This window comes from Papio anubis, chromosome 14 (genome assembly GCF_008728515.1).
Source record: "Papio anubis isolate 15944 chromosome 14, Panubis1.0, whole genome shotgun sequence".
NCBI lineage: Eukaryota > Metazoa > Chordata > Mammalia > Primates > Cercopithecidae > Papio > Papio anubis.
The window spans coordinates 10,962,441-10,987,646 of record NC_044989.1 but is presented as its reverse complement, the minus strand read 5'-3'; the positions used below and the strand labels follow the sequence as shown (position 1 = coordinate 10,987,646).

The window sequence follows — 25,206 nt, the reverse complement described above, 5'->3', positions numbered from 1 at the left end:
ACAAAGGGGGAAAAACAGAGACCTCGTCACCTAAGTTAAGTATGCTTTTAAAGGAGTTGCTTTAAGCAATGATAAAGTACTAATGCTATCTAAAACATTTGTTGGAATAAAAAGCATGTAATTTGTATTGATGCTAATGGTCAGATTATAATAGCAAATGAAAAAAGATTAACTTGGATGTTTAAAAATATGATATCTGTAATTTTAACAACTACAGAATGAATAATTGTTTTTAGATACCATGTTCCTCTTCCTGTTGGTCCCAAGCAGTAGTTCTAAAAGGATTAACTAGTTTATTTAAAAACTATACCTTACATAAAATAGTCATATTAATGATTGACAATTTTAAGACTCAGCAGAATTCAAAATATGAAAATTTATTTTGCATAGGAAACAATAATCTCTGGTAAACATCATTTCTGCATATAACAAAACAATGCCTTCAATTAAAGGGGGAAAGTGAGTTTTTAAACATTAGGGTTAATTTAGAAGAAAATACAGTATATAATAATCTTAACATCATATTTAGGGTAAAAATACTATAATGTGAAAAAAATCCCTAAGAACTGGACAGAACCTACCTAACACCCTTTACTGTGTATGTTTTCAGTAGACAAAACGTATTTTGTACCAGATTCCAGCAGTGGTAATTATATAGTTGTGGTCCTTTAAACAATGGCAGCATTGTCCTTGAAGCAGAAAGCTTACTGGGATTTCCTCATCGAAAGAAGAGATTGCAGCTAATCCTAGTACCTTTTGTTAGGAATTACTTAAGGCACAGTGCGAAGTTGAAGGACTATTTTGATACAAACTCAAGCCAGTTACATGTGTGCTTGCCTTGGTATCCTTGCTAGAGCATGTGCAGGCGTAATACTGTATTATATAAAACAAGGCCACCCTGTTGTATCTATGTTACAATTAAACATCAGTCCCAGAAAGTGAACCCTAGTCATTATAGGTGTCCACCTCTGACTTGGAACAAAATGCCACTCCGTTCATGTTCATTTTTGTCATGGAGAGGATTTATTTCCTAAAAGATTCTGAAAGCCAACAAATTGATGTAGTTCTTCATATAGAACTTAAGAGTAAGGGTCAAAATGGCCTCAAAATGGGCTTCGTGGATGACTTCCAACAGTCACAGGCCTTCTCTGCACTGCAGATGTCTGAGCGCTACCGTAACCTAACGAAGGAGGGAAATTGGTATTTTCAAACAAGTGTTTAAGTGGCTCTTTAAGTCTAAAGAAGCCTTTGGCTTCAAAGATTATAAACTGATTTACTAAATGTATAAAATTTATGAAATTTACTAAATTTATTAATTTAGCAAAGAGCTTCTTTTTCCTTTGGTTCAGTTACTCAAAATCCACTGTGTGAAGGAATAATGTATCCATCATTCAGCCTTTATAGCTGTCTTCCGGTAGCGAAGGACTGTCACGGTTACCCATATATTTAAAGCCAGCATGATCACAAAACGTGTAAGAACTGGAAAAAAAAAAAAAAAAGGTGTATTAAAAACCGTCTTCACAATATAGAGCAAAACCACCTCCCGCTCAAAGTGTAAGCCTAAATAAAGCTTCACCCCCAACCACCAAAATGAACAATTTTGGTTCCAGGTATTTCTGGGGAAATGATCTTCCTATCATAATAACTACTTTCGGCCCTTTGGCCCGAATTCATAAATAGTAATTTATCATCTTTTTTTTTTTTTTTTTTTTTTACGGAGTGTGGTTTTTTTTTTCTCACCCGAGTGGGGTGGCCGGATCTCAGCTCACTGCAAGCTCCGCCTTTCGGGTTTACGCCGTTCTCCTGCCTCAGCCTCCCAAGTAGCTGGGACTACAGGCGCCCGCCACCTCGCCCGGCTAGTTTTTTGTATTTTTTAGTAGAGACGGGGTTTCACCGGGTTAGCCAGGATGGTCTCGATCTCCTGACCTTGTGATCCGCCCGTCTCGGCCTCCCAAAGTGCTGGGATTACAGGCTTGAGGCACCGCGCCCGGCCGTAATTTATCATCTTAAGTGCTCAACTGATAGTAATGTGGCTCTGGCTAAGAAGGGTTGTAACTTTTTTTTTCTTTTTTTTTTGGAGACAGTCTCGCTCTGTCACCCAGGCTGGGGTTCAGTGGCCTGTCTCGGCTCACTGCAACCTCCACCTTCTGGGTTCAAGTGATTCTCCAGCCTCAGTCCTCAGGAAGCTGGGATGACAAGCGCCCGCCACCACGTCTGGCTATTTTTTGTATTTTTAGTAGAGATGGGGTCTCACCATGTTGGCCAGGTTGGTCTCAAACTCCTGACCTCAAGTGATCTGCCCACCTTGGCCTCCCAAAGTGCTGGGATTACAGGCATGAGCCACCACACCTGGCCTAAGAAGGGTTATAACTTTTAAAAATCCCTTTATAATCCCTTTATTCATCTGAAGTCCTGAGGGTGCTGCTGTGTCAGAACATTCCATGTTAAGCAAGGGTGGTTTAACATATTGTTAAGATCATCCTGAAAAACTGGCCCACCTAACAAGGCATGTTTTATATTCAAGTAAGCATGAAAATGTGTCTCTTTATGGAAAAATAAAAATACATATATATAACTTTAACAGTGACTTCACTTCTATTGTAAGGTACAGATAAAACTCCTGATAAATAGGTTTAATGAGATTTAAGATATCTTTGTGTTTGTAAAACACATGTAAGATTTTAGCTACACTGTTTTTAAAAAGTTATTCCCAGTCTGGGCGCGGTGCGCACGCCTGTAAACCCAGCACTTTGGGAGACGGAGGCAGGTGGATCACCTGAGGTCAGGAGTTCGAGACCAGCCTGGCCAACATGGTGAAACCCCGTCTCTACTAGAAATACAAAAATTAGCCAGGCATAGTAGTGCATGCCTGTAATCCCAGCTACTCTGGCAGGAGAACTGCTTGAATGTGGGAGGCAGAGGTTGCAGTGAGCCAAGATCACGCCACTGCACTCCAGCCTGGGTGACAGAGTGAGAATCCATCTCAAAACAAAAAAAGTTATTCCCAGATACACTGATCACTTTCAAGAATAGCTGTCATAGATAAGAAATAAGTCACAATTAGAACAATCTTGATCTTTTAAACTTAATTTCTAATGTATAGGTTTTGTTGTTTACTTGTGGTTTGACTCTCCTTTCCATGCTGAGAATTCAAGTCCTGTGGAAAGCCCCAAGCCTGTCTTCCTTCCCATTTCCCACTTGATCAAAGTTTATGCTTTGACCAGAACAATTTTAGTCCTACCATCAGAACTGACAAAAAGTATTCGAGCAAAGGTATAACCTCCAGGAAGAGACTAACAAACATATCTCTGTTCTGAAGCACTATTTCTCAAATAATAATTAGCTCATTTAAAAGGGCTCCATGCTGGGGACATTGTCTGATCTTCACAGGTGACACCCATCTGTTCTAATCATTTTCCAAAGATGTATAATATATGCTTGATTTGGGAGTTGAAAACAGCCTAAGGAATTACTAAATTATTTTGTGGTTAACCAAAGTACTTCCTCTTCCATGACAGCTTTTTCTTTTAAAGAAACAGAACAAGAACATAGTCCATTGGTGACACCACTTCCCTGCTTCAAAGCCTCCAGAGGCTTCCTACTGTTTGTGGGCAGTTCTTGTAGGCCCTGGATACTTGGGCCACTGCCAGCCTCGCGCCCTTCCTCTCCTGAAACTCACCCGCTTGTCACTGTCCCCCTGCTCTCCGCACTCTAGCCCTTTGTCCTTCACTCATGACCTTCACATGCTGCTCCTTGTTAGGAGTCTGGCCTCCCCCAGCACCCTTTCCTCTGGCTAAACCTCTACTCTTCCTCACGATCGCTCTTCTTCAAATTAATCTGCCCAGCTCCTGCAAACTAGGCCAGGTTCTCCTTAGATGCTCATCCTGCCCTACTCTTCCAAACCATGTCCCATTAGAATTCAATAGGGAATTGTGTGATTACCTCATGTCCAATTCCACTGCTTAAGTGGAAGTTCCATGGAGATAGGAATCTATAATCTTGTGCATATTCTATCCCCTGGACTATAAGAAGGAGAGGCTTAATAATAAAAATGGTTACCAAGAAGAGTAGGAATACATTGTTGCCATCTTCTAAATCTGTAATCCAATAGAGCCAAGTCCATCCATTAAGCCCTAAGACAGTTTACAAATGAAGGAGGCACAAATAGCACAAAACTCAAAAAGGAAGTGAGAATATATTTTGCTTACTTGTAAAATCATTGGTGGTCATTAAGGTTGTGATGATTCTTGCTGTAAAAGAAAACTTGCATCAATAAGTAACTTGCCTCTCAGACATTTTGGGGTTTAGCTAATAATGTCTTTCCCTTTTAATATCCCAATATATATTAACCATTATTTCTTATTTTTATTTTTTTTACCTATATATATTAACTATTCTTGATAGAGTTTGGTAGTACAGAAAACCAAATAGTGCTGTGTTTCGTAATTACATAAAAACTAGCCATGCCAGATCACCTGAGGTCAGGAGTTCGAGACCAGCCGGGCCAACATGGCAAAACGCTGTCTCTACTAAAAATACAAAAATTAGCCAGGTGTAGTGATGGGCGCCTGTAATCCCAGCTACTCAGGAGGCTGAGGCAGGAGAATCACTTGAACCTGGGAGAAGAAGGTTGCAGTGAGCTGAGATCACACCAATACACTCCAGCCAGGGCGACAGAGCCAGACTCCATCTCAAAAACAAAAACAAAACAAAAACCAGCCATGCATCCTACCCCAATGGTTTTGAAACTACTCATAAGGGAGGGTACCTAGAAGGTACTCAAGTGCTGCCCGCAGAAACTCGGAAAGACTGCGCTCCCTTCCGCTGTCTTCTGTGCTAACCCGCAACCCCCGACCCTCCAAAAGCAACTCTTAATAATTCTCTGTTACAAATTGAGCCTCTGGGTAGTTTTATTTAAAGAAAGGCTCCCACTAATTAAAAACAATGTTTTGGCCAGGCGCAGTGGCTCGCGCCTGTAATCCCAGCACTTTGGGAGGCTGAGGCAGGTGGATCATGAGGTCAGGAGTTCGAGACCAGCCTGGCCAACATGGTGAAACCCCTGTCTCCACTAAAAATACAAAAATTAGCCAGGTGTGGTGGCTGGCGCCTGTAATCCCAGCTACTTGGGAGGCTGAGGCAGGAGAACTGCTTGAAACTGGAAGGCGGAGGTTACAGTGAGCTGAGATTGCGCCACCACACTCCAGCCTAAGCGAAAGAGCGAAACTCCATCTCAAAAAACAAACAATAAAGGTTTTCAAAGCACTGATTTCTATCCTTGCATTTTATAGATAAGGAGACTGAGGCCCAGAAAAGGGGAAGATTTTTCCAAGGGTTTAACTAGAACTATTTTGTTTAGTTCATTTGTGTGCTATAGCCCTTTACTTAGTAAACATTCAGGAAACTGGAGTAACAGTTTAAACCGACACATGAGAGCAGAGAGCGGCATGACTTGGGAGTTAGAGAAGACCACTGCCTGCAGCTCAAGGCATGCCTTTCCTAGCCCAATACCAGCCCATCAAAACCCCTCTCTGCTAACACATTCTGCATGTAGCACATATTGACATAGTAGTTTTTTGGTCTTATCTTCCAACTAAACTGCAAGCCCCTGAAAGGCAGAGGCCAAATCCTATAAAATGTTTTGTTGACACATTTGATAAACCAAGGCTTTACACACAGACATCACATAAATAGCTGTTGATTAAATCATCATTTAAATAAAATAAATCATGTAAGTAGACAGAAGACTTCAGTTAGGGAGGCAGCCACCAAAGGACTCTCAAACTTTTTAAAAGGCTGTTAATAACCACACATCTGACAAGGGTTAATGACCAAAATATGTAAGAAACTCAAAAGACCCAATTAAAAAATGGGCAAAGGATCTGAATAGACATTTCTCCAAAGAAAACATACAGGGCCAGGTACAGTGGCTCACACCTGTAACCCCAACACTTTGGGAGGCTGAGGTGAGATGAACACTTGAGCCCAGTAGTCTGAGACCAGCCTTGGCAACATAGACCCGTCTCTACAAAAAATTGGCTGGGGGCGGTGGCTCACGCCTGTAATCCTAGCACTTTGGGAGGCCAAGGCGGGTGGATCATTTGAGGTCAGGAGTTCAAAACCAGCCTAGCCAACATGGTGAAAATCCATCTCTACTAAAAATACAATTAGCCAGGCATGGTGGCATGTGCCTATCATCCCAGCTACTCGGGAGGCTGAGGCAGGAGAATCGCTTGCCTTGGAGGCAGAGGTTGCAGTGAGCCAAGATTGCACCACTGCACTCCAGCCTGGGTGACAGAGCAAGACTCTGTCTCAAAATAATAATAATAATTAATAATTAACCAGGTGTGGTGGTGTGTGCCCGTACTTCCAGCTACTTGGAAACCTGCAGTGAGTGAAGATCACATCACTGCACTCCAGCCTGTGAGGCAGCGAGACCCTGTCAAAGAAAGTAAGTCTTCATTTTAAGACATAATTAAGACAAGCAACTTGTTGAATATAAAGACCAGCAGTCATGGATGGAGACATTGGCCCTTTAAGATGCAGAAGAACCGTGATGAAATCTACTTAAAATATCTAAAACTAGTAAATCCAACTAGTGTGACAGCTCTGAATTATAAAAATGTTTCTACCTATATATACCATATATGTATTTTAGGTAGTTTTTGTAAGAATCCAGATGAACAGTGAACATTTTAAAGTTAAGACCAAACAATGTGGCTGCTGAAAATCTCCATTACGACACATTTTATTCATTCTCAAAAGCCACTGTTCATCTTTTAAAACCTGTTATATTCAAATTTTTAAGATAAATTAGTGCATTCAATATAATCAACTTCTTCATCCTTTCAAAGAAGAGAGAACTAATTAATATCAGGCCAGATTTTTGGAGAAAAATACACTTTCATTTTTTTTTCTTGGCAACTTAGATCTTACAGAAAATGGAGAACACTTTGCATTAAATCATCTTTGTAAACATGGATACACTTAGGAGGTTCTAGCTGAACAGCTATTTGTAAAGCAGTAAAGCGCCAGGGACCATGTTACTTCAACACCAACTTAACACCCTACTAGGTAGACACTTGGTGCTACCAAAGGCCTCCCCACCGTCTGAGTCCGGTCCTTACTTGCACAGGTATAGGAAGAGAGGCTCCAAGTCAGCGCACTCACAGTTCCCGAGTCTCTCGTCTTCCATAGACACTGGAGCTGTGCAAACTTACTGGCCGCGCTGATGAAAGTACATAGATTCTGTTTGCAGATAAAATGTGAGAGTCACGAGTCTATTTGTTAAAAAAGCAAAAGAGGCCTGGGCACGGTGGCTCACACCTGTAATCCCAGCACTTTGGGAGGCCGAGGCGGGCGGATCACGAGGGCAGGAGATCGAGACCATCCTGGCTAACACGGTGAAACCCCATCTCTACTAAAAATGCAAAAAATTAGCTGGGCATGTTGGCGGGCGCCTGTAGTCCCAGCTACTTGGGAGGCTGAGGCAGGAAAATGGCGTGAACCCAGGAGGCGAAGCTCGCAGTGAGCTGAGATCGTGCCACTGCACTCCAGCCTGGGCAACAGAGCGAGACTTCGTCTCAAAAAAAAAAAAAATACAAAAACAAAAGAGCACCAGATACTCAAAGCACTTTTGAAGCCAAATTTTCAAGTCAAAATAATAACGGATTTGTACAAAGTTGAAACCTAACTTTGGTGAAAAAGAATGCAATAGTGAGACATTTATTTATTTATTTTGTTCATTAGTTAAGACAGAGTCTTACTCTGTCGCCCAAGCTGGAGTGCAGTGGCACAATCTTGGTTCACTGCAACCTCCGCCTCCCAGGTTCAAAAAATTCTCCTGTCTCAGCCTCTCGAGTAGCTGGGAGTACAGGCACGCGCCACCACGCCTGGTTAATTTTTGTATTTTTAGTAGAAACGGGGTTTCGCCATGTTGGCCAGGCTGGTTTCAAACTCCTGACCTCAGGTGATCCGCCTGCCTCGGCCCCCCAATATGTTGGGATTACAGGCGTGAGCCACCACGCCCAGCTTAAGACATTTATTTATAACTCACAGATTCCACCATGCAGTGGGTAACTAATGGCCAGGGCTAGTTTGAAGTTGGGAATGAGAAAGAATCAATGCATGGCCACAGAGTTTCATCTATCCACACCTCTAATAAGAAATAAGTACTGAGGGGCCAGGTGCGGTGGCTCAGGCCTGTAATATCAGCACTTTGGGAGGCTGAGGCGGACAAATCACAAGGTCAGGTGTTCGAGACCAGCCTGGCCAACATGGTGAAACCCCGTCTCTACTAAAAACAGAAAAAAATTAGCTGGGTGTAGTGGCGGGCGCCTGTAACCCCAGCTACTCGGAGGGCTGAGGCAGGAGAATCGCTTGAACCCAGGAGGCAGAGGTTGCAGTGAGCTGAGATCGCATCGCTGCACTCCAGTCCTGGCAACAGAGTGAGACTCCGTCTCAAAAAAAAAAAAAAGGAAAAAAGAAGTACTGAGATACTGTGCTTTAGAGCTTGGGGAAAACTATGCTGTTCTGAACTGACAAACATGAACCCCAGCAGCAAGCTGTGGCGCTTCAGCCCTGAACTGCTGGCTATTCTGCTAGTCTGTGTGGAGGTGCGCTCAGGCCTCTGCTACACGGTGAGGAAGTGATCCTCACACATCAGCCTGCTGCTCTGCACAGCATCCTCCATGCTGACCACCACCAGCCCTGCCAGCACCAGTCTCTTCAGCAGCTGAAACTCCCGTCTCCGGGTTGAGTGTAGGCCGAAGGGAGATGAGGTGACACCTGGGAGACCAGTTAGGCTAGTGCAGTCACCTGGGTTTGTACGAGGGCAGTAGAAACAGATGTGGTGAGAAGTGTTCAGGTTCCGGATATATTTCCAAGGCAAAGCCAATAGGATTTGCTGAGGGAGTGGTAATAGGATGTGAGAAAAAGAGAAATCTGGCTGGGCACGGTGGCTCATGCCTATAATCCCAGTACTCTGGGAGGCTGAGGCAGGTGGATCACGAGGTCAAGAGATCGAGACATCCTGGCCAACATGGTGAAACCCCGTCTCTACTAAAAATGCAAAAATTAGCTGGGCGTGGTGGCGCGCACCTGTAGTCCCAGCTACTCGGGAGGCTGAGGCAGGAGAATCGCTTGAATCTGGGAGGTGGAGGTTGCAGTGAGCTGAGATCGTGCCACTGCACTCCAGCCTGGTGACAGAGCAAGACTCTGTCTCAAAAAAAAGGAAAGAAAAGAAAGGAAAGAAAGAAAGGAAGAAAGAAAGAGAAGAAAAAAAAAGAAAAAGAGAAATCCAGGAATCCAGGGTGATTCCAAACTCCAGTGTTTCTGGCCTTTGCAGTGAAGAACGGAGTTGCCATTAATTGAGACAGATGAAGATGAAGGAGGGAGGGGGCAGGGTGGGAGATCAGAAACCCAGTTCTGGACACACAGGGTTGGAGAGGCTCACTGTCAGGCAAGGGTAGCCGGTGGCTGGCTGTGAGGTGTGTGTTGGAGCCCTGGAAACACTGGAATCAGGGAACTGAGGAGGAATCAGTAAGGACGCAGAAAGGATCAAGGGGAAGGGACACTGGGGAGCAAGGCGTCCTGGAAGCCAGGTGGGCAAAGCGATTCAAGGAGGAGTCTGTGGGGAAAAGAAAGAGAGATCAGACTGTTACTGTGTCTATATAGAAAGAAGTAGACATAAGAGACTCCATTTTGTTCTGTATTTGAGATGCTGTTAATCTGTGACCCTACCCCCAAACTTGTCCTTGCAAGAGACACGTGCTGTGGTGACTCAAGGTTTAACGGATTTCGGGCTGTGCAGGGTGTGCTTTGTTAAACAAGTGCCTGAAGGCAGCTTGCTTGTGAAGTCATCACTATTCTCTTAATCTCAAGTACCCAGGGACACATACACTGCGGAAGGTCGGAAGGTCGCAGGGACCTCTGCCTAGGAAAGCTAGGTATTGTCCAAGGTTTCTCCCCATGTGATAGTCTGAAATATGGCCTTGTGGGAAGGCAAAGACCTGATCGTCCCCTAGCCTGACACCTGTGACGGGTCTGTGCTGAGGAGGACTAGTGTAAGAGGAAAGAAGGCCTCTTGGCATTTGAGATAGAGAAAAGCATCTGTCTCCTGCCTGCCCCTGGGCAATGGAACATCTCCGTGTAAAACCCGATTGCATGTTCTGTTTACTGAGAAAGGAGAAAACCGCCTTAGGGCTGAAGGTGGGACCTGCTCTTTATGCACTAAAAAGGTTTATGGAGATGTTTGCATATGCATATCAAGCACAGCCCTTTTCCTTAAACTTATTCATGTCACAGTGATCTTTATTCATATGTCTTACTGCTGACCTTCTCCCTACAATGATCCTATTATCCTGCCACTTCCCTTTTTCTAAGATGGCAAAGCTAATGATCAATAAATACTGAGGGAACTGAGAAACCGGTGCCCGCGCGGGTCCTCTGTATGCTGAGCGCCGGTCCCCTGGGCCCACTTTTTCTTTCTCTATACTTTGTCTGTGTCTCATTTCTTTTCTCAAGTCTCTCGTTCCACCTAATGAGAAACGCCCACAGGTGTGAAGGGGCAGGCCACCCCTTCAGGAGTCCTGATTGATGGCGTCAAAAGCTACCGAGATATGAAGAAGAGGAATGAGAACTGGTCACGGGCTCTGGCATGAATGAAAGCCGCTGGTCTTGACAAGAGCAGCTTGTTGACCTTCTGTCTCCCCAGGAGAAGGAAAGCTCATGCGGAACATTCAGTCTGTTTCCTGCTGGGTCCCCAGGACCTGTGACAGTGCTGGCACCTGGCCAGCACTCAACAAATCCTTGCTGAGGGAATAAATCCTTAATAATAATGCAGTTTGGCAAACGTGATGATAAAAGTGCACCCAGCGTGACTTGGGAGGGCAGAAAGGGTTACTTGGACAAGGAAGAATTATGGAGAAGGGAGGCCAGGTGCAGTGGCTCAAGCCTGTAATCCCAGCACTTCGGGAGGCCAAGGCGGGAGGATCACTTGAGGCCAGGAGTTCAAGACCAGCCTGACCAACATGGTGAAACCCATACAAAAATTAGCCAGCCATGGTTGCATGTGCCTGTGGTCCCAGCTACTCAGGAGGCTCAGGCACAAGAATCATTTGAACCCAGAAGGCAGAGGTTGCAGTGAGCCGAGATCACACCACTGCACTCTAGCTTGGGCAACAGGGTGAGACTCTGTATCAAAAGAAAAAAAAAAAAAAAAGGAATTATGGAGAAGGGAACTGCAGGAAGTGCTCTTGGGCAGAGGAGTTGACCAAGGACCTGTGGTCAGGCCTGTGGCAGGATTAAAGTCACCCTGGGAGCTAGGTGCGGATGGCTTGGAGGATGGCTGACCCCAGGCAGGAAGGCCTGTGAGGAGAGGGGGCTCTTGTACAATCAGGAGACCTGGACAGAGCAGAGGAGGGAGGGCTGCAGGGGAGGGCTCGCACCAGAGAACTAGCCAGACCACAGGCTCGGCGGGGTGGCAAGGAGTCGGTGCGGGATGGGAAGAGCTGGGGAAGCTGGCTTTGTTCACACACATCAGGGCCCCAGACCACATTACGACACACTCGTGCTAAACACAAGCTTGCCTGCTAGATACTCTACCAGATCCATCTTTCAGGAGCAAAGCCATCTTTACAATCCTGAAACAGTGTTGGTTTGGCCCTCACCGAGCCCCGGAATGACTTATCACCTCAATTCAATGGGAGACTATGAAATTTTTCTGTAAACCAGTCTAGGCTAGGAACAGGATTGGAAAGGAGAAGGGATGCTTAGCTGTTATGGGGATCATTTTTAAGTACTTTAATCATTTTCTTGTGAATAAACCATGAGTATATGAATTATCAATTTAACCATGAAAGCACAGTTTAGGACTTCTGGGGGAACGATCTTGGGTACCTGCATTTGAAAGCCAAAAACCAGAACATTCTACAATGGAGGTTTTCCACTGATTCAAGCAGCATCCGCTCCGCTGTAGGATTTTGGAGTTTCGCTACCATGTGTGAGCTCTGAAGGCCCAGCTGGTTCTCCTGCACTGGGGCTCTCCATGACTCTCAGATCTGGGCCACCTTGTGCCCCGGGCCCTGGCACCTCAGAACAGATGCATGAGGAACACTCATTGAGTCAGTGAAGGAGGGCTATGGGCAGACACAGCACGGAGCCTGGTGTTCAGCCCTCGCACGATAAAGGAAAGAATCAAAATTACATTTCATGAAATGTTACATCATCAATGTGTGGTTAGACTAGACGACTACTGCTAAGGGTACAGAAGAAACACCAAAAAGCTGTTGTTGTCTTTGACCCCTGAACGTGATTCTTTTGTTTTGTTTTGTTTTGTTTTTGAAACAGAGTCTCGCTCTGTTGCCCAGGCTGGAGTGCAACGGTTTGATCATGGCTCACTGCAACCTCTACCTCACAGGTTCAAGTGATTCTCCTGCCTCAGCCTCCAGAGTAGCTGGGATTACAGGCACGCACCACCACACCCAGCTAATTTTTGTATTTTTAGTAGAGATGGGGTTTTGCCATTTTGGCCAGGCTGGTCTCGAACTGCTGACGTCAAGTGATCCACACGCCTCAGCCTCTCAAAGCGCTGGGATTACAGGCGTGAGCCACTGCACCCAGCCGTTCTTGACAAGCCTATATCTCAACATTGCTGGAAGGATGTTTCCTGAGGGTGAAGGCTCACAGCTGCTGTATGGGAGCTAATCACCCCCAAACTAGAACCACCCCAACTCAATCAGTAGTAGGAGCTACTGAGAACAGAGAGAACAGACAACAGAGACAGAGAGAACAGAGACAACAGAGAGAACAGAGACAACAGACAACAGAGAGAAGAGAGAACAGAGACAACAGAGAGAACAGAGACAACAGAGAGAACAGAGACAACAGAGACAACAGAGAGAACAGAGACAACAGAGAGAACAGAGACAACAGAGACAACAGAGACAAAGAGAGAACAGAGAACAGAGAGAACAGAGACAACAGAGAGAACAGAGACAACAGAGAACAGAGACAGAGACAACAGAGAACAGAGAGAACAGACAAACAGAGAACAGAGACAACAGAGACAACAGAGAGAAGAGAGAACAGAGACAACAGAGACAACAGAGAGAACAGGAGACAAATTACATACCGGTATATAAATTATATATCAAACAGAGCATAAACGGTATATCGTATCGTATATAATTATATAAATTATATAATGGCATATAATCATATATAAACAGTATATAAAGAGATAAATCATATCAAACAGCATATAAATCATATATAACATAACAGCATATCAAACAAGTATATAAACGGTATAATGTACCATATAAACGTATATAATGCATCAAGTATATAACATATAAACAAGTATAATTGGCATAAACAGCATAATGAACAAGTATAATGCTCATATATAATCATATCAAACAGAGCATAAACATAGTATATCGCAAACAAGAGCATAGCCATATAAACAAGTATACATATACCGCATAATCGGTACACGTAAACAGACACAAATGTAAGCATATTAAACCATATCGCAACAAGAAGAAACAATATATAAACAGAGAAAACAAGTATATTAAAACAGAGCATAAAATCAAGTACACGCAAACAAGTGCATATGTTCGAGCATAAACGCATATCGCATATCAAACATATAAACAAGTACATAAACGACATAATCAAGTATAATGCAAACAAGTATATACCCAGAGAAATCATATATCATATATAAACATATATCAAACATATAATGCAAATATATAATGGGTATAGAAATCAGTATATAACGGTATATCAAAATATATAAATGGTGAGATAACAGAGAAGAACAGAGACAAATCATATATGAAACAGTATATAAACAGAACAACAGAGACAAACAGAGAGAACAGAGGAGAACAGAGACAACAGAGACAACAGAGGAAACAGAGAGGAACAGAGAACAGAGAGAACAGAGAGAACAGAGACAAATAGAGACAAACAGAGAGAACAGAGACAACAAGGGTTATCAAATAACAGAAGACAAACAGTATATAAACACAAACAGAGAAGAAACAGAGAGAACAGAGACAACAGAGACAACAGAGAGAACAGAGACAACAGAGAGAACAGAGAGAACAGAGAGAACAGAGACAACAGAGAGAACAGAGGGAAGGCTCATTTACAGGGTGTGAGATTTGGCAAAAAAAAAAATACAGGACATCTAGTTAAATTTAAATTTCAGATCAACAACAACAAATGTTTTAGTACAAGTATGTCCCATGCAATATTTTGTTTGTTTGTTTTTTGAGATGGAGTCTCGCTCTGTCACCTAGGCTGGAGTGCAGTGGCATGATCTCAGCTCACTACAAGCTCTGCCTCCCGGGGTTGAAGCGATTCTCCTGACTCAGTCTCCCAAGTAGCTGGAATTACAGGTGCCCGCCACCATGCCTGGCTAATTTTTGTTTTCTTTTAGTAGAGAATGGGGTTTCGCCTGTTGGCCAGGCTGGCCTCAAACTGCTGACCTCAGGTGATCCGCCTACCTCGGCCTCCCAAGGTGCTGAGAATACAGGCGTGAGCCACCGCGCCTGGCCCCATGCAATATTTTGGACATACCTGTACTGAAAAAGCGTTCCTTTTTAATACGGCAACCCTACTTATCTGCTCTCCAAAGAAACAGGGTTGAAATGTAACAGAAATTTAACAGAGAATCTTGTCCACAGACAAGACGCTGGGGGAAAGGGGAAAGAAATTCATGAGTCTAGGTGTGGCAGGCAGTGCCCTGCGACCACCAGTTAGTTCTCCTCCTTTTCTCATTCACTTCTGTCACCTTGGAGAGGTCTGTGGTCAAACACATCCTCAACCACCCTCAGAAGCCCTTGGAAATTTTCAGCCCTGAGCCAAGTATGAAAATAAGTCGGCCCTTCTCCAGGACAAGGCCAACATGCCATTATGAACCTAAGAAGCAGCTCATTAACTGATGCTCAATTCTTCATTCTAAAACTGTTAGTGGCCGGGCGCCTAGGCTCAAACCTGTAATCCCAGCACTGTGGGAAGCCAAGGCGTGTGGATCACCTGAGGTCAGGAGTTCGAGACCAGCCTGGCCAACATGGTGAAACCCTGTCTCTACTAAAAATACAAAAATTAGCTGGGCATGGTGGCACATGCCTGTAATCCCGGCTACTGGGGAGGTTGAGGCAGGAGAATCCCTTGAACCCAGGAGGCAGAGGTTGTGGTGAACCGATTGTGCCATTGTATTCCAGCCTGGGCAACAAGAGCGAAACTCCATCTCAAAAAAAAAAAAAAATACATACATATATATATATATGATCTATCAAGTTCTCTCCAAGGTAGCTTATTCCTCCTACTTTCTTTTCAAGCACAATGCTTACCATGGCCAGGTCTATGATCCACTTCTGCAGGGCGAGGACGAACCAAGAAGACACCAATCTTACCAAGTGTTAAGGGACACAGCAGTGGGTCGCCCACATCCCCGCCACCCTCCCATCTCACATATACAAACCAAGACCACAGAGAGCTGCACATGGAAGCCAGGTGGGTGGGAGAGGGGGACATGCTACCAGAATCTGCTGGATTTGGAAGGGATGAAAAGGGTTGCAAGTGAACACCTGCTGGGAGTTCAAAAGAACGAAAGCAGGTTACGGAAGAGAAATACAAAGACACCCACACTCACGGGCTGCTCCCGACGACTGGGAACATTCCTAGTGGTTTTCACTGACCACTTAATTCCAGACCATGCAGACATCTCCGATTTATGGTCAAAAGCTGAGCACTTAAAGAGAAGTCCAACATTATAAAGCAGGAATGTTCTGCAAAATCGGTGTGATGTGAACTTCTGTTTACTGACTTCCACCTTTCCCACTAACTCCACTGTAAAAATGATACAGTTGGGGTGGGCAATGCTGGGAGTCAGGCGTGTGCACTGAGCTCGGCGATGCCACAGGAATAGAGGCCAGCTGGGAGCTGAACAAGCACCCAGGAGACAGCGGCCAGGCTGGAAGGGGGCGGCCAAGAGTCTCTGGAGTGGCCTTGGGAAAGTCGCTTTCCATCTTTCCACCTTGATTTGCTTATCTGTAAAATGGACTCAACATTCCTTACTCTACCTCCCAAATGCCTAAAAGCACGTAGCACCGACTCAAGAGACTGCTATTATTATAATTTCAAACATTAATTAAATGAAGATACTGAAACAATGCCCGGTGCTAAAAGTCAGTGGAACTAAATACTCACAGCCTGGTCAACACCAGAAGGTAGCTCGAAGCTGGCTGGAGAGAATCCTGTTTTGAAAACACTGACTCAATTTTGAAAGCTAATTTTTGTGACTCCTCCCCCAACCAATTCTGTTCCATCCCACCTCATTCTGTGTATTCAGAATATACATTTTATAAAATTTGACCAATAGTAGGAGCTCCTGAGATCCTACAGATGATTTATTTGTAGGGTTGCCAGATTTCACAAATTAAAGTACAGGACACCCAGTTAAATTTGAATTTCAGGTGGAAAATAAATAACTTTTCCCGAGTTATTTATTGGTGTGAGACATCATGCTTGAATCATTTTTTTTCTTCTTTTTTTTTTGGAGCACTAGGGAATCCCACTATGTTGCCCAGGCTAGCCTCAAACTCCTGACCTCAAAAGATCCTCCCACTTAGACCACTCAACCCACTGGGGTTACAGGCATGAGCCACTGCACCTGGTCAATAATTTTCAGTAGAAGTATATCCCATGCAATATGTAAAAGTATTCCTTAATATGGTAACCCTATTCTTTTGCTCTCTGTAAGTCCAACAGGAGATTATAAGCATCTTGCTGATACTACGGACTCGCCATCAGCCTCCAGCTATGTGATATCTCCCAGTGCCACCAGCACCCAAATTTTCTAATCTGCAGACTCACCACTTGCACAAAGCTGTTGCATTGTATTTCAAAAGTAAATCACGTAACTCTTTTCATCTTCAAAGTACCGTTTACCAGTACTTTAACCAGCTGGGACTGACTGTGAAGTGTTGAGGTGCAGTACAGCTGTGCAGTCCCTCTTTCTGCAGAGAGAAACGGAGGCAGCAGAGCTTACCACTCGGGAAACAGCAGAGGGTCAGGAGTCGGCCAGAACCCAGCTCCCTCCACCGACACAGGCTGCAGAGCCTCGCTGCTGGTAAAACCACCACAACGGCCCTGTCATTTACTCTGCTTGACTGTGTTTCTGGCACTTCTAGCTTCCACAACAACCCTAAAACATAGGCATTATGATCCCACGTCGCAGATGGGGGACGCGCAGTTTATGGTGTATGCTGAAGCCACCGCTGTGGTGGCAGGGACCTGTCCTGTCTGGCTCCAGGCCAGCTGTTTCCCACCACTCCACACCCACACTCTCACGGCCTGCGCTTAGGTCACTCGGGCCACAGGCCTGGCTCTGCCCTCCTTCCTCTGCTCTGAAGAGGGCATGGGAAGAAACAGCTCAGGACATTTCACAGATGTGGCAGGACAGGCTGACAGCTAGTGCCATTGAAAACACTTTCTTGGGCCAGGAGTGGCGGCTCATGCCTGTAATCCCAGCTTGGAAAGCCAAGGTGGAAAGGTCGCTTGAGTCCAGGAGTTCAAGACTAGTCTGGGCAACACACTGGGACCCAATCTCTAAAAAAAAAAATTTTGAGACGAGTTCGCTTCACGCTTCAGGCTGGAGTGCAGTGGTCGGATCTCAGCTCACTGTGTGTGTGCTTTCCTGCCTCCCGGTTCACGCCATTCCTCCTCGCCCTCAGCCTTCTCGAGAAGCTGGGACTACAGGCACCCGCCACCGGGCCCAGCTAGTTTTTGTATTTCTAATAGAGACGGGTTTCACTGCAGCAGCTGTGATGGTCTCATCTCCTGACCTCGTGGATCTGTTTGCCTCGCCTCCCAAAGTGCTGGGATTACAGGTTTGAGCCATCACAAGCTCGCCAAAAAAATTTTTAATTAGCTGGGCATGGTAGCATGCACCTGTAGTTCCAGCTACTCGGGAGGCTGAGGCAGGAGAATTCCTTGGCCCCAGAAGTTCAAGACTGCAGTGAGCTATAATCCAGCCACTGCACTCCAGCTGACACGGTGAGACCCTGTCTCTTAAAAAGGTTAAAACATCTTATAGCTTGGGCAATATAGGGAGACTCGCATACCTACAAAAAATTTAAAAATTAGCTGAGTGTGGTGGCATGCTTCGATAGTCCAAGCTACTCGGGAGGCTGAGGCAGGAGGATCGCTTGATCAAGACAATTAAGCTTGACCAAGGAGGTCAAGGCTGCAGTGAGCTTTGATCCCACCACTGTAATCCAGCCTGGGCCACAGAGCAAGACCGCCTCAAAACAAACAAACAAACAACAACAAAAAACACTCTCCTGGCTTTTTTTTTTTTTTTTTTTTGAGACGGAGTCTTGCTCTGTCACCCAGGCTGGAGTGCAGTGGTGCCATCTCGGCTCATTGCAAGCTCCGCCTCCCGGGTTCACACCATTCTCCCGCCCTCAGCTTCCCGAGTAGTTGGGACTACAGGTGCCCGCCACCACACCCGGCTAATTTTTTTGTATTTTTAGTAGATACAGGGTTTCACCTTGTTAGCCAGGATGGTCTCGATCTCCTGACCTCATGATCCGCCCGCCTTGGCCTCCCAAAGTGCTGGGATTATAGGTGTGAGCCACCGCGCCCGGCCTCTCCTGGCTTTTTAAGGAGTGTGACGTTCAACTAGTGAGTCTTTACAAAGAGAACTGAAGTGAAGCCTCACCCTCATTCACAGGAAGTGCCACTGAGCGGGGACACATCTTTGAGCTGACCAGGCTTCCACTGCAAGCCTCAGCCACCGACTGCCGCTCAGACCTCAAGGTTCAGCCTCTAAGCTAACGTCTTGAGAGGCGCCGGATACTCTCAGTATTGCTTCCACTCCTTGGGGACCATTATCAGGGCAGGAAGAAATGTCTCAGATGAACTAATGCAGCTGGATGATGCTGCTCTTAGCAAGGGTGGACTCGACCCATCTGCCTTCCACTTGGCCTGCTGGCACCGCCCAGGGCATGCTGGTCTCGGAGGGGCAGCAGGGGCTGTACTGAGGGCATCTCTAGCGTACGTGGACACATTTATATTTGAGATTCTTTTTTTTTTAACCAAAAAATACACATCTGGTAAAGAAGCCTGCTTCACAATGCATACTATTCGCAAATAACAGCCCTGTTCCCACTTCTGGCTCCGATTCGGAAAGGATACACAGCGATGTAAGGAGTGGCCTGCTTCACGTTCCCGTTAAAATGAAAGATACACAGCAGGAGGATGACATCTGAAAGAGAGAGGCTCCGAGTGAGGGAGGAAGGGGAGACCCGCAGCAGCCCGCCGGACAGGGAAGCGGCTGTTACCTTGTGCGATGAGGATGGGGTACTCCAGGTAGGTCAGCGGCGGATACCCATAGTAACACTGGTACCGGAGAAACACCAGGAACCTGGGAAGAGGAGGGCACATGTCCACGCGGCTGCCCCAAAACGCAGCTGTCGGGGCCTGGCAGGCACCCGGAACACAGGTCAGTTTGCCGAATCCTCGCAGTGGTGGTGTGGACACCCCAGTGTTAAAGACGAAGGTTTAGAACACAATAGATGGAATTCAGTTGAATCATCTGTACAATTTTTGGAGCATCCAGAACGTACTGGGCACCGGGCCATAGTGCAATACCCATGACCTCTATAAAGTGCCTTGAGATGGTCACTTACAAAGGATTTTTACAGAAGGCAAATCCCTGAGCAGGAGTATGAGACTGGGCCTTCTGGGCCCACGCTTGCTGGCCTGCCTGCCATGTTGGGCTCTCACTGACCCCAGCAGCTGCCCCTCAGCTGCTGCACACATCTGCCTTCCACTCTGAGAAGCTGCAGAGGCACAAGGATCCGAGGGGCTGCAGCCATCCCTGGATGGGGGTCTGTAACCATGTTTTAAGAGTTAGAACAGCACCTGGATGGTCCAGTTGCCTTCCAGAAGAGCTGCCTGGTTGAGACGGCAGTGGGGGAAAAGCACAAAGAACCACCCTCAGTTTCACTAAGATTCCAGCTGTGAGGATGCTGCAAAGACCCCAGGGTCTCACCTTCTCAGAAGAAAAGGCAGAGCTTCCTGCCTCCCCCTCACACCCAGCTGTCTCCTCCCTCAGGACCGGAATCCCCGTGGTCTCCCGGGGCTGTTTGTCCCACACCCAGCTTTGTGGCTCCCTCCCTCTCACCTGTGTGTTCAGACCACTCAGGTCGGGAAGAAAGGGGAGCAGGAACCACGGGACTTCAATGTACAGGAGGGATCCCCCAGGGTCTCCGATCGCCTAAGCTGGGAAGGAATCCTGGAAAAGCCCGGTTCACAAACAGGCTGTGCCTCCCTAGCCTGTTTCCGACAGTGCGCGACTTAGCTGGGGGCGGAGTCGGAGGAGGTCCCAGTGTTGCCGAGCACGAGGGCCTCCCGCAGGCCTGGTCCCCGAGTGGAGGCCCCCACCGTGCCCAGGAGGGTCCCCACCCCCAGCTGCCTGCCGACCCTCTGGGCGCTTGGCAGCTGGGCCACCTCCCAGCTTCAGGGATAAGCGGTACCTCTGCCCAGCCCTGCCCTGCCGCAGGGACTCTCCTCCTGCCAGCCTCCTGAGCAGCCCTCTCTGTTCCCCTGTGAGATGGAGCCAGAGCGGCTGGCAGAGCGGGAGGCTGCACCCCAGCCCCTCTGTGGGGCCACAGCCAGCCGCTGAGTGCTGAAGAACAAAAGCTATGGGGGTCTTCACCATTGAACTAACGGTGTGCTGACCCTGGGACGCAGCCACAGTCCGCAGGCCAGGCCTGAGAACCTGGGGATGTCAGAGCCCGTTCTCACCTCCAGGGGTCATCCATGCTGGCCTCCACATCTCACAGACCACTTAGGGAAACGGAGGCCCAAAGACACCAAGAACATACAAGATGAAGAGCATGGATTCCCCGAGGCTGATCTGGACGCAGCCGTTGCTGCCCCTGCAGGTTTTGCCATCTACTCCCTGCTTTCCCTGGGACTCAAACTCCCCCAGCCCTTGCAGCCTGGGGAGGTGGGGGCAATGTCTTTCCTTTAGTTTCTAATGTTTCTTTTTTTTTTTTTTTGAGATGGAGTCTTGCTCTGTCGCCTAGGCTGGAGTGCGGTGGCGCAATCTCAGTCACTGTAACCTCCACCTCCCGGGTTCAAGCAGTTCTCCTGCTCAGCCTCCCAAGTAGCTTAGACTACAGGTGTGCGCCACCACGCCTGGCTAATTTTTGTGTTTTTAGTAGAGACGGGGCTTCACCATGTTGGCAAGGCTGGTCTTGAACTCCTGACCTCAGGTGATCTGCCCATCTCGGCCTCCCAAAGTGCTGGGATTACAGGCGAGAACCACCATGCCTGGCCCTTTAAAGTTCATTTTAATAAGTAATCGCTACAATGCTCATCATCATAAAATCATGCTGGCCGGGCATCTGACACAGACCCATTTTTTTTTGTCTCCATTCCCATCTGCTCCATGCAACTGTTGGAGTTTTCTCCCTCAACACCTGCTAGAGGGTTAAACAAAACATACCCCCACCCAGGCTGGGGGACAAGTGACCTGGAGCACTTAGTGGGCTCCAAAGGCATCCTACCCAGAGGCCAAGGTTCTACAGCCTAAGGGTCCATCGAGGGAGGGCCGCAGTCAACAGAAGGCTGCAGGCAGGGCAGGTCCTATGGATCCTGTGTTCCAGGAGGCTCCTGGCTGCAGAGAGCAGGGAGGCAGAGCCCTGCAGGCAGGGCAGGAGGCCGCCAGCAAGGCTGAGAAGCAGCAAGGTTGGGAACCAGGGAGGGGGAAGGACCCAGCTACAAGGAATGCCCCTGGTCGGCAGAGGCAGGTCCCTGGGCGGAGGCTCCTGCCCTTCACACCAAGCCACACTAAAAAGGCTTTTCTGGCATCATTAAGACACACTTCATGCTCCAATTGACTCGATGCTCTCAGAACTGGGAAATAGAGACCCAAAGAGGGCCCGTGCCGTCCAGACGGCTGACTGCGACATCCCTGGAGTTCCTTCTGCTCTAACTCTGGCTGCTGCCGGATCTGGTCAGGGGCCCAGGGCCCAGCTGGCAAGCATGGCCAGCCCCAGGCGGGCCTCCCAGGCAAGGCTGGGAAGGGCATGAGGGAGGCAGGCAGGCAGATGGGAGGGCCAGGACCCTGCTGGGCTACCCAGCCCGCTGCTGCCCTGGGCTCCTTACCTCCCTAACTCAGGTTCTCATCGTCTGGGGACAAAAACAACACCTACCTCCTAAGGCTGCTGTAAGGATTAAATGAGATTATAATTCATGATAATTTATACAATGCATAGAGTCAACACATGGAATGCTCAGGCAATGCCACATGATAATAAACAGCTGGCAGTATGGAGATCAAATCTACTGGAACTCAGCAAGGGTAGAGCCTTGATCCCTTCCAGCCTGTCTTCCAGGTGAGGCTGGCACTGCAGCTGGGCCCTGACAGAAGTCTGTGTGCCCATGTACAGAAGTCTGTGTGCCTGGCCCTGGCCCTGGCTTGGAGGCTGCAGAGCTGGTGCACCAGCCCTGACAGAGCTCCCTTTACCTGTAGTGATAACAGCAAGCCCCTTAGACAGGCCAGCAGGGACAGCAGCAAGCCACTGCCCCACCCAACCCTTGGGCTCCCATGCCCAGAAAGATCCTTCCACTGCCAGAGGTCTGGCTTTCACTAAGGCGAGCTGGGACTAAGGTAAGCTGGGAGAGGTGACAGCTGACAGATTTAATATGAGCCCTCACCTACGTATCTCTGAGGGTTTGCGTTTTTCAAGCAATGGTGCAAAAGTGGTGGAAATGCAGGCCTAGGGGCTGGTGGCAGGAGGGAATCTACGGACTCTACAGACGGCCTGGCTTCTTTTCCGTCATGGGTCCAGCCTCAGCTTCCCCAGCTCGGGGACCTAGCAAGGGGCCAAGGCCAAATCCCGCTGTTGGCTTTCATGCGCTTGTCCCCTCTCCCACCTGAGCGGTCACTGCAGCCACTTCCAGCCTGTGTCCTCTGCCACAGCCTCATCGCTCCAGCCTCTCTGCTCCCAGCCTGGCGGCGGCACCAACCTGAAACACAGGCTGCCTGCCTCCCCTGGTTGCCTCTCAACCCTGCCATCCAGCCTGGGACCCCCCTCCACACCCCACAGGGCAAAGTCACTCACAAGCCTGGAAGAGGTCACAGCCCCTCCCACTGCAAAGCTTTCCCAGAAATTTCCCCTCAAAGCCCCCCATTGGATGACTGTGCCCAGGGCTGGGCTCCATAGGGCCGGCCCAGGGTCCAGAGGCTGAGTGGGGTCCCTCACCCTCCCACACCTGAGGTCTCCTCTTTCTCCCCCGCACCCATTGGCTTCTTCCCATCCTGTATCCCGCACCCCCCACCTCGCCCACCTTGCGCTCCAGGACGGCTTGTGTGGAGGATCAGCCTTCAGACCCCACTGGGTGATGGCGGGGAGCAAAGTGGAGGGCCTGGCCTGGCCAGGGGCAACGGGCGAGATCACTAGGTTCAGGTATGCGTTTTCCTATTGTTGGGGCTCAAAAATGATACCCCAAAAGTTTGGAGCTCTGGCATGATGAATACTTTGAATAGGAAGGCCTTAGAAGCTGCCTCAGAATCAGGGACTGAATGACCTCTCCGTCACCCCTTCCCAACTTTGGAGAGACTCTCCAAAGTCCTTATAGATGACTAAGGAAACTTCTTTCTATAAGAAATGCAGTTGTCTTAAGACCCCCTCCCAAGGAATCTCATTAAATAACCAGGAAAGGTTCCCCACCAACCACCGGGAGAAGACAAGAGATTCAGCCATTCTTAGTTCAACCCCTTATTTCACAGATGAGGAAACCGAGGCCCGAAAAAGAGGCTGAGGGTGCGTGGTGAGTTTAGGGACAAAGAATATGACAGCCTCGAGGTGCAAATGGCCTTGCTCAGGGCCAGCAGGTTTTGTCACTAGCGCACCGAGGGCTGCCTCCGCTGCGTCTGTTTCCTCATCTGTAAAATGGGCGTGCACAGTCAATTCGTGCCACGCGGGACTTGGCGAGAAACAATGTAAGTAAGCGGGTGGCGGGTGGCCCTGGGAAGAGCACCCCGAGCCCCTAGGCTACCTAGTTCACCCTCGGCCGCCCAGCTGCGACGCCGGCGTGCAAGGATCATTCCCGCCCTACTTCGAGCCGAGGCTCTCCCGGGCTCCCAGGGGGCAGCAGCTGCGAGGGGGAAGGAGGCAGCCCCGGTCGCCCCGGGCCTTACCCTGCCAGCTCCAGAAGTAAACTCGGAAGGCTGAGGCCCCGCGCGCTGCGCGCAGCTAGTACAGCGGAGATCTGCGGCAGCTTCAGCGCGGCGCACACGCCCAGAGTGCTCCAGTTGCACAGCCCCAGCAGCGCCGCCTCCATAGCGCCACGGGTTTGGGCACCGGGGCGGCGGCAGCGGTAAAGGGCCGCTCAGCCTCGGCGGCACAGCTCTGCCGAAGCCTTCCGCCTTCCCGGGATCCGCCCGGGACCACCCAGCCAGGGCCCGCCCCTCCGCGCTCCCCCTTGCTCCGGATCCGCCTCGCTCGGCCCCTCCCCTGGACGCACCCCGCCCCCTGGCCCGCCTTGCCTAATCCGCCCGGGCTCGCCCCGCCCCCTGGCCAGCCTCATCTCGCCCCGCCCACGGGCGGCAGCCCCGCCCACAGGCCCGCCTCCCACCCGCCCGGGATCGCTCAGTTCTCGGACCCGCCTCACCTCGCCCCGCCCCCAGATTCGCCCCTCCCGGTCGGCCTCACCTAGCCCAATCCCCTGGCCAACCTCGCTCCGCCCCGTCCCTCCTCGCTCCGCCCCCTGGCCAACCTCGCCTCGCCCCGCCCCTCCTAGCCCCGCCCCTGGGCCACTGTCCCACCCTGGCCTGTGGGCTCCGCCGGCAGCTGCTTCGTTTTTTCGCCTTCTTGCGACCTGATAATTTAGCAGCCGCCGGGAGCCGCCCCGGAGGTCCGGCTTTTCAGGGATTGGGTGGACCGGGAGGCAAACAGGCACCCCCTAGGGGGATGGGCTATTCTGCGAGATTTTTCCCTCCCTACAAGTGTTTTAGTTTCTCTCACTAAGCATTTCAGGAGTTAAAGCCTCCTGCTTAAGGGCTTAAGGGCTGGGTGCCCCCTCCCGATTTTACAGATGGGGAACTGGGCTGGAGAGGCTCTCTGGGACCAGAGCCCCGGGGTCACCTCATCTGAAAGGGTCACC

The 25,206-nt window shown here is 48.5% G+C and overlaps 1 protein-coding gene across 2 annotated transcripts; it reads right to left on the bottom strand.

Moving 5' to 3' along the window:
* Positions 1-352: 352 nt before the first annotated feature.
* Positions 353-24,559, bottom strand: SLC66A3 (solute carrier family 66 member 3). Of its 2 annotated transcripts, XM_003908282.2 has the most exons (7): positions 24,242-24,559; positions 19,368-19,450; positions 19,222-19,291; positions 15,372-15,429; positions 7,125-7,245; positions 4,209-4,250; positions 353-1,479 (listed from the first exon to the last, which is right to left on the bottom strand). In XM_003908282.2, the coding sequence occupies exons 1-7, from the start codon at positions 24,382-24,384 to the stop codon at positions 1,388-1,390; spliced, it is 609 nt and encodes a 202-aa protein (XP_003908331.1). In that variant the 5' UTR covers positions 24,385-24,559; the 3' UTR covers positions 353-1,387. The 2 variants fall into 2 exon arrangements, with proteins under 2 accessions (XP_003908331.1, XP_009181944.1); XM_009183680.1 differs by lacking the exon at positions 7,125-7,245.
* Positions 24,560-25,206: the final 647 nt, after the last annotated feature.

What these genes read in the sequence shown, in the direction of transcription:
- SLC66A3 (XM_003908282.2), bottom strand. Translation starts at nt 24,384, where the DNA reads ATGGAGGCGGCGCTGCTGGGGCTGTGCAACTGGAGCACTCTGGGCGTG. An exon ending in GGATCATAGACCTGGCCATG is followed by an intron (nt 7,246 to 15,371) that starts GTAAGCATTGTG and finishes ATCTGCAAACAG; the next exon opens with AATCTATGTACTTTCATCAG. An exon ending in GACCACCAATGATTTTACAA is followed by an intron (nt 1,480 to 4,208) that starts GTAAGCAAAATA and finishes TTTTTTTTCCAG; the next exon opens with TTCTTACACGTTTTGTGATC.